Source organism: Carassius gibelio, chromosome B7 (assembly GCF_023724105.1).
Source record: "Carassius gibelio isolate Cgi1373 ecotype wild population from Czech Republic chromosome B7, carGib1.2-hapl.c, whole genome shotgun sequence".
Classification (NCBI taxonomy): Eukaryota; Metazoa; Chordata; class Actinopteri; order Cypriniformes; family Cyprinidae; genus Carassius; species Carassius gibelio.
Window position 1 is genome coordinate 2,927,296 of NC_068402.1, and position 8,793 is coordinate 2,936,088.

The 8,793-nt window shown below is 38.9% G+C and overlaps 2 protein-coding genes across 2 annotated transcripts; one reads left to right on the forward strand and one right to left on the reverse strand.

Annotated features, from left to right (window-relative positions):
* Positions 1–1,103: 1,103 nt before the first annotated feature.
* On the forward strand, positions 1,104–6,453 carry LOC127961363 (kelch-like protein 13). Its single transcript, XM_052560445.1, has 4 exons — positions 1,104–3,118; positions 3,283–4,222; positions 4,316–4,486; positions 5,845–6,453. The coding sequence occupies exons 1-4, from the start codon at positions 1,330–1,332 to the stop codon at positions 6,365–6,367; spliced, it is 3,423 nt and encodes a 1,140-aa protein (XP_052416405.1). The 5' UTR covers positions 1,104–1,329; the 3' UTR covers positions 6,368–6,453.
* Positions 6,454–7,044: 591 nt separating this feature from the next.
* On the reverse strand, positions 7,045–8,447 carry cbln11 (cerebellin 11). Its single transcript, XM_052560406.1, has 3 exons — positions 8,213–8,447; positions 7,812–7,946; positions 7,045–7,717 (listed from the first exon to the last, which is right to left on the reverse strand). Exons 1-3 carry the CDS (start codon positions 8,418–8,420, stop codon positions 7,419–7,421), a joined length of 642 nt encoding a protein of 213 aa, XP_052416366.1. The 5' UTR covers positions 8,421–8,447; the 3' UTR covers positions 7,045–7,418.
* Between the last annotated feature and the right edge of the window lie 346 nt (positions 8,448–8,793).

Consider the following 8,793-nt stretch of genomic DNA (forward strand, 5'->3'; position numbering starts at 1 on the left):
AACATACATGTTGTAAGTTTAGATGATTTAACAAGTTTATACAATTCTTCCTCTCCTATAGTAGAGAATGAGTGGAACTGTTCCTCAGGGGGTCTATAGTGCACTGTCTGATATGATACGGCAGCTGACGGCTGAATGGTTGCAATTTTCTCTCTAATAGTATCGATTTTAGAAGCAAAGTAGATCATAAAGTCATTACTCTTGTGGTGTTGGAAAATGTCAACACTTGTTGAGGCTTTATTTAAGTTAATTTAGCAACTGTATTGAATAAATACGTTTTCTTTTTCTCCTAATTCTTCTAAACATTTCGTCATAGACAAAACAAATTACAAAAGCATACTGCAACAACAATTGTCAAGTCTGTAAATTGCTTGTCTCTCTGGGCTCCTTGACCCAAATAACATTCCCAGGCTGTGGAGGAGAAACATGATTCTCCTGACACGATCAGAATCTAATGCCTCGAGGCATCACATGCTCCCATCACCCGCTCCAGAGTTTCTTATGGCCCAGAACTGAGCCAGAGATGGAGTCAAGGGCAGGACCATAAAGAAGTCACGCTTTTAAAATTATCCCAGCACAGTTTTGAGTTTGTGGAAAGGTTACTGGTTCAGGACCAGTGCTAAAGGTCACTTCTTTCAATATGTTTTGTGTGTTGTGTGACTGAGTGCTGTGGATTTCAGCACAATGAAGCAAACGTAACATTTAAGTTGGATTAGGTGCTTTTATGTTTGGAAGACATGTTCTCAAAGCTGACAAAAAATGGCTTTCACAGCCTAGCTTACTCTGTTGAGTAACCAAACCAATTGAAACTGTTGCTGAAAAATAAGAGACATAATTTGAAAAGAAATGGCAGACCAACATTTTTTTGGACAATTAAATTTTATGGAATTAGACCAGAAATATATATATCAGAAGATATCATAAGTTGAGAACAAAAGGATTGTAAAACATCAGATTATCAGATAAAGCACATCCTCAAATTATTATTGAAACAATTTGATTTCATACACACAGACAAGTCATACAAACAGAGAGTTGTGCAATAAATAAATTGTTTATTTATTTAGCACCAGACACTCGAATGGATATAGCGCGACTGGATTATAGTCAGCAGGTCATTCTTAGATGACATGAGATGTGATCTTATTGAATGCTTGAGGTAAAAATAGTGTTATGTTTTGTGTGACCTCATGAGACACTGATCTATTTCGCATACCAGACTACAGTACAAGATCAAGATCAAAACAAGTTGGGAAACAGATGTGATAGAACCTGCCCTGGTTTTTGAACACAAGGTAGTTTCTGTCAGGAGAGTAAACTTAAGTCACAATGGCAATAAATCAGCAGTGTCTTCAGAAAGAGTGGAGAAGATCGGGGAGATCAAGAGAGGATGAAAATTCAAGCAGTGACACTGGAAGGATAAATGTGAGTGAAGAGGAGTGTGAAGAGAATCCAGGGGAGCAAGATGAGTGGACAGAAAAAGAGGATCCAAAGGAGCAGCAAGTAAATGCATGGGGAAGTGAGAAGACTGTTGATGATGATGAAGGATGTAGTGTTGGTTTTCCTTTTATGACGGCAAACAGTGACAGTTTTTTAGCAATGTGTAATGATAAAGTCAGTGAAGAAAAGGATGTCAATAAATATGACAACAACAATAACACTGATGCAGTATCCAGTAATAGTTGTTCTGTTTCTGATAACTTAGTGAATGTTTTTACAATTAATGCCGGTGATGATGCTGATAAACATGATGATAAAGCATATAGTGTTAGTTTTCCTGCTGCGTCTGCAAACAGTGATGGTTTCATTGATGCATGCACAAATAATGAAAAGTCTGGAAATGAAGATGCTGATAAATATGAGGCCATAAATGCTGATGAAACATATAGTAAAAGTCCACCAGTTGCATCTGCAAACAGTGACAGGTTTGTCAATTCAACTATAAGTAATGATAAAACCATTTATGAAGAGGATAACAATGAACATGACAACAATGAATTTATTATAAGTTATTCTGTTATGCCTGAAAATGGTTATTGTTTAATAGCTGCATGCACAAATGATGATAAAGAGGACGTGGATAAAAAAGATGACAAAAATAACAATGAAGAACAAAGTAATAGTTCACCTGTTATGTCCATAATCAGTGAATGTTTAGTTGCTTCACTTACAAATAATGATGAAGTCAATGGGGACAATAGTGGATATAATAAACATGTTGACATTAATGGCAATAAAGAATATATTAGGAGTTTACCTGTTACTTCTGCAAATGGTGACAGTTTTAATGCTATATGTGCACAAAATTATAAAAGCACTGATAAAGATTATGATAAATACGACAAAGACAATGAAAATGACTCTTTTGCTACTGCCTCCTTCAGTACTGGTGACATTGGTGGTTCTAAAAAAGACTTAACATTTGGAGGTTTAAAATTTAGAGATGAAGAGCAGCACATGACGGACTCCAGCTCAGAACAAGAACTGATAAATCAAAAGCTGGAGGAGGAGGATGAAGAAGAAGATGATCATGAATATGATGGAAGTAGCAGTTTTGAAGATTCTGAAGATGAGGATTGTGGCATGTATCCCAAGAAGCTATACTCTGATCCGGCGTACCCAGGAGCAGTCTTCCAGGCTCTTGAGAACATGATGTTGTACTCGGTCCTCACTGACTTGACCCTCTTCACAGAGGATGGATACCAATTCCAGGTTCATTCCTTTGTCTTGGCTGCGGTCAGTAACCTTATACAGACAAGAGTCAGACAGAAACCCAAACAAGAGCAATATATCTCATTGTATATGGGTCCCAGGGTTCATGGTTTAGGGTTGGCAGCAGTGGTGGAGTTCGCCTATACAGGGAACATCGGCATGCTGAACAAAGGCAATATAGAATGGGTTTGGTCTGCAGCTGTCAGCCTGGAAGCTCCGAGAATTCTAGAACTCTGCAAAGAGGAGGAAGAGAGAGAGGAGGACGAGGCAAGAGGAAAGAAAGTGGACAGAAAAGAGATTTCTGCTGAGGAACATTTAAAGATTAGTCTACAACAAATCAGACAGATGTGGACACAGAGAATGGGATGTGACGTGGAGCTTGAAGCGGAAGGAAGAGTGTTTCATGGTAAGAGATTAGGAAATATGGCAAAAGATTGAGTTTCCTATGCATCAAGTTAAACTTTTATACTCTAGCTTTAGTATTAATTTAGTGCCCTCTGTGTTTGAAAAACTTGTTTATGTGCTGTATGTATGTATTGTAAGTTTTATGTATGTCCCACCTTTATAAAGCTCACAGAGCACTCCTGGCTGCCAGCAGTGACTACTTTAGAGGCATGTTTACCAGCGGGATGAAGGAAAGCCAACAGGAATTGGTGTCACTTCTGTTAGTCGGGGCCACCAAGTTTGAAGCCCTCCTGCACTACACCTACAGCGGGGCTCTTGCTCTCGGATGGAACTGTGTGTTTGATCTCACCTGTACATCTCTGCAATTCCAGTTCCAGACTGCCTTTTCACTGTGCCTTAGCTTCCTGCAACAAGAAATAGATGCTTATAGCTGCCTAGACGTAGCATCTTTTGCAGAGGCCTATGGGATGGCGGGCTTACTTGCACTGGCCGATGACTTTGTCTTGAGGCACTTTCAAGACGTGTCCATCACTCCAAAGTTCAAAGATCTATCTGTGGAGAAACTAAAGAAGTACCTTCGAAGTGATTCTCTCTGTGTTCCCTCGGAGTTGCCCGTGTTCAAAGCAGTCATGTGTTGGATTGAAGCCTCTCCCAGAAAACGGCTCAAACTTGCCAGGGAGCTGATGGGAACCATTCAGTTTCCCCTCATGACCTTTAAGGAGTTCAAAGAAGTCAAGTCCATAACATCTTTGCCAAGAATTGGTGCCAAAAGACTATACAATTCTCTCCTTGAGGAGTTCTGTTCCAATTCTTCAGATGCTCAGTCAAATTTCAGGTCCTATATGCCTAAAGAGACTCTAGTCTTGGTTGGGGGTGAGAGGATCACTGATAATTTTGACAAACGTAGACTGTGTAGGGATATTTGGTTTAGCAATTCCTTGCAGAACCACGTTGGATTGGTGAAGAAAATAGAGTGGAGAATGCTGGGAACTTTACCTGAGAAACCAAGGTTCAGTCATGGAGTGGGGGTAATGAGGGGCAAGCTTTACGTAGTTGGCGGACGGCATTATTACGGCAAAGCTGATACCATGAATTGTACCTACAGGTAAGATCTAACATGAGGACTCATCTACTGAATCTGATCTTGTCCAGGTTTGTGCTCTCACACTGTGGACCTCCTTTTCAATCTTTCAACTAGATACGATCCCATCCAAAACTTTTGGCAAAGGTTGGCCGATATGCATGAGACAAGAGGCAGCTTCACTCTAGTGGTCCTGAATGGCAAAATATATGCAATTGGTGGAGAGAGGGACTCAGAAGCCAATATGGAGAGTGTGGAGGTTTACTGCCCCAACACAGATTCTTGGAGGTTAGTACAGTAAACGAGTAGCACAAGGAATACATTTGCAATTTCAGGAAGAATGTAAAAAGCATTCATGATTCTAGATCAACGCCAGCTGTTCTTCCTGGAACTATGTTCTAAAACGTAATCACAGGCCTAACACTACCCACAAGTATAAATGTTGTTTAAGAACCAAACCCTAAATCCAACTCTTAACTTAAACTTTATTTGTTTATGGACCTTTGTCAGATTAGGCAAATGAAAGTCATGTTGTAAGGGACAGATACAAGACAGTAAAGTCCATTCAGTGGGTTGTATGCCTTATCTAATTTTCAAAGCACATTTTCAAGAGTTGTGTCACCAGGAATTGTTCTGATAAGATATATTGTATTGTGTAAGCTCAACAACTGGAAAATTTGTTGAGCTGAAAACTGGAAAGTAAAAACATTAGCCATTGGACAGACTGTGTGTCTATCATTCTTGACATGAAGTTGTCATAGGCATTTACTCTAATAAAGGTCCAGAGGAATGTTGCTGCAGAACAAACAATGTTGATACAATGTAGAGTTGATATCCTACTTGACAACGTCATTTAACCTCACAGAACATAAAGCAAATAAGTGTTGTCATATGTACTGATAGAGTATGTCTCATGAGCATTTAGAGTGCCGTTGAGTGGATTATTGTAATAATAAAATCTCCATAATCATCGGGAAGAAGGAGACGGGAGCCGGCGCACAATCCAAATGAAACTTTAATATTTCAAAATAAACACAAAACACCCTCACGGACGACTGATGCGCGCAAATAAAAAGCAAAACATAAACAACAGCCCAGGCCTGGTCCTCTCTCGTCCTTCACTGTCTTCGCTCCAGTTTTATATCCTTCCATCTCCTACATGGGACTCGAGACCGGCGGTGGGGTGCAGGTGTCGCTGATTTCCCAATCATTTGCCGGCCTCACTCCTTGTTCCCACGTCCCTCGGCCCCACCCCACTCGCCACAATTATTAAACACCTCTGATTGGCCATTGTGTTCATGTGCCATTGTGCTTTTTGGTTAGTTATGTTTGCAAGCATGGCTGCTGGTTTTAGCTGGGTAAAGCTGGTCCTTGGCTGGTTACCAGCTTAAAGCAGCTCCAACCAGCAGCCATGCTTCAAAACTCATCAGCTGAAGAACAATGCTCAAAACGCTCACGGGAAATGCTGGTATCATGACATTTTTTACATTTCTGTTCCAAATGGTACAGAAGTCGGTACTTTTAACAACACTTTTGCAAATGCACTGTGCAAGTCAAACTGTTCCCAATACGTACTGAGAACCATTCTAAGTGAATGATGTTGTCCTTCATTTAATGGCTGTCTTTTTAATTTTTTCCTACTTCAGCTTTGTCCACCCATTAGACCACGCTCTATGCTGTCACGCGGCCAGTGTGTGGAACGGCACAATCTTCCTGTCAGGAGGCTTCAACAGTCAGTACCAATGCCTGTCGTCTATGACCCTTTACCACCCAGAACGAGGATCCACTTCCCTGGCTGAAATGACACATGAGAGAGCTCTGCACTGCATGGAGACCCTAGGTGACCGTTTATATGTGGCTGGAGGGGTTTCATGTGAAACTGATGGCCATCTGGTAGATCAATTAGCCTGTGAGGTCTATGACCCTGTGGCCAACTCCTGGAGTGCCATTATGCCATTCCCAGTGCCACATGTTGGGTCAGCATCAGCGGTCTTAGAGGGGAAGGTCTACATAATCGGAGGTTACTGCCAGGAAGACTACAATGATACCAAAACAGTGCACCGCTTTGATCCTACAACAGAACGCTGGGAGAACATGAGCGTGACACCGGGCCCGAACACACACATAGCGGCCTGTGTGCTGCCACTACCAGCACATCTAAGACAATAAGAAAAAAATACATTATCTGTGTATTATCTATGTATTATCTCCACCTCATTTAAAATATAAATAAATAAATATATATATATATATATATATATATATATATTATATATATATATATATATATATATATATATATATATATATATATATATATATATATATATATATATATATATATGTCAGCTTGGGGCAAAAGATGCTGTCAGAAATGATTTGAACAGGTGGTTCACCATATATTGTTTATATACAATAAAATACACTGTATTTATACTATAAAGACACATATTAATGAGCAAGATAATGTAGAGTTCACTGAAAGTCTGTAAAGATTGAGATTATTCCAATGCCATATATAATTGATCTTATCTGAACCGGGCTTTTCAACAAAAACACATTGAAATCTCACACTTATGAACATGCATTGGCTCATTGGATCAATCAATTGGCTTTCAATTTTGTTGATCACTTAGTTGGTTAAATTAATACAGCAATCTCTGAAGCTTTATGCCAAATTTTGTTTTTTTGCCAAATTTTTTATATTTAAATTGGAGATTGCTCCTTGAATTAAATTCAACAATCTTTTTTTTCTGCCATTCATTCATTGGTATTCAGTTTCTAGTTTTTTTTTAAATTTAAGATTAAACTTACTTTCTCTGTGTCACGAATACAGTAATCTCAACCAAGCTTAGTTTTTTTATTTAACACAAAATATGTAACTAGTGTTTTATGTGCATGGATTTACATAACTGTTCTTTGACATCACATTTGTTAGGTTACCATCGTTAAGTTTGCCATCTAGTAACATACACAATTGAAAATAACAATAAAAAAGTCTATGATAAGTCCCCATTTGGACATCAATGTAATGTGTCTGAATGAAAATGTATGTTCCACAGAAGAGTAAAGTAGGACTCTTGTTTTTGTCTGTATATCTGAAACAGTGACCTTTAATTACATGGATGCATGATTAACGCAACAAAGAAACATAATCTATGTTTTCAGGACATTTAAACAGTTCTTTTTGACATTTTATGAAATGATTCACACTTGCAAACTATACTGAAGTAGAGTCGAGTGGGTAAAGCAGGTATCCTGTGAAAGTGGAATAGTTGTACCGTGGATCCACAAAGATCCAGGTTCTGACCCACAGCCTCATGTGAACCTCCTCGCCAACATCCAGCTCCATCACGGCTCCATTCGACATTTGGTCGTTGCGCTCACCAGAATTATATTCATATGACGACACGAATCGTGCCGTGCCTTTAAAGATGCTCAGACCCATATCATGGGAGGAAAACGCGGAGCCTGAGTACCTGAAGTAATACACACCTTTAACAGGTGCTTTAAACACTCCTGCAAAAGACACACAAGCAAAGATCTCAATACTACAAATTAAACCATGTTTAAAATTGAATCAAATTAATTTTTATTTTCAAATCATAAGAACCTGTGACAGGGTCATATGCATTGCCAATGTTGGTCAGGACTTTATCAAAGATGAGCTTGGTCTCTGAACTGAAAGGCCCTCGGTGTGTATCCTCTGTACTTGACATGGATGCAGTGAATGCCACTTTAGGACTCTCTGTGAAGGGAGAAAAAAATAAGCAGTAAATAAATCTAGAAAATGCAATGCATAATTCTAAAGTGGTTGCAAAACATCAGTTTCAGTTTCAGTTTATTTGTCAGGGACATTGTACAAAATACATTCATCTTACGAAGAGATGTTTTGTACCAGAGTTAGCAAATGCTAATTTCCTTGCCTTACATTGCTATGTAGTTTCTGTGGTTACGAACGTAAGTTCAAAGTTCAATCATGCACATTAATGTGAAACAAAGCAGAGAATGTACCTTTAATCTGTTTCTGCAGATCCTGAATCAAACTTTTCTGCTCTGCGAGTTCATTTTTAGCAGTGTTCAGATCCACTGTCAGCACGTCAACTGTAGCTTTAAGCTCCTTGAGCTCAGAGTAGATGTTCACCACGGGAGTCATGATATCCTCATCCTGTGCCACGCAGGAACTTAAGATCGAGATGAAGAAAAGCTGAAATAAAGCCATGACGGTTTCTCTTGTGCTGAAGAGAAGAGTGACGGTCTACAGTAACTGTGCTTCTTATCTTTATAGAGCTGCTCTTGGCTAATAATTAAGCTTTTTGAGTTTTTAGATCGAAAAAACAAGTACCCAAATTTGAATAACAGATAAGAAAAGATTCTAGAATTGCACAAGATAATGTCCATGAGTCATCTGTTGGCTACAAACTACTCAAATGATGTAAGTCTTATGTTTAAATCCAATGAAATCAGACTCATTTTTCACTTGATATACGATTTAAATGTGATACAGCAGTTATCCTGTGATGAAATATTTAGTTACAAGTCCTTTCTTTAGTGTCAGATGTCCTCATAATAGACACAGAGACAAAATTGATAAA

Excerpts from the sequence above, each read along its gene's own strand:
- LOC127961363 (XM_052560445.1), top strand. The coding sequence starts at position 1,330 with ATGGCAATAAATCAGCAGTGTCTTCAGAAAGAGTGGAGAAGATCGGGG. Across the intron at positions 3,119-3,282 it reads GGAAGGAAGAGTGTTTCATG|CTCACAGAGCACTCCTGGCT; the intron begins GTAAGAGATTAG and ends ACCTTTATAAAG. Across the intron at positions 4,223-4,315 it reads ACCATGAATTGTACCTACAG|ATACGATCCCATCCAAAACT; the intron begins GTAAGATCTAAC and ends TCTTTCAACTAG.
- cbln11 (XM_052560406.1), bottom strand. The coding sequence starts at position 8,420 with ATGGCTTTATTTCAGCTTTTCTTCATCTCGATCTTAAGTTCCTGCGTG. Across the intron at positions 7,947-8,212 it reads TCTGCAGAAACAGATTAAAG|AGAGTCCTAAAGTGGCATTC; the intron begins GTACATTCTCTG and ends CTCCCTTCACAG. Across the intron at positions 7,718-7,811 it reads TGCATATGACCCTGTCACAG|GAGTGTTTAAAGCACCTGTT; the intron begins GTTCTTATGATT and ends TGTCTTTTGCAG.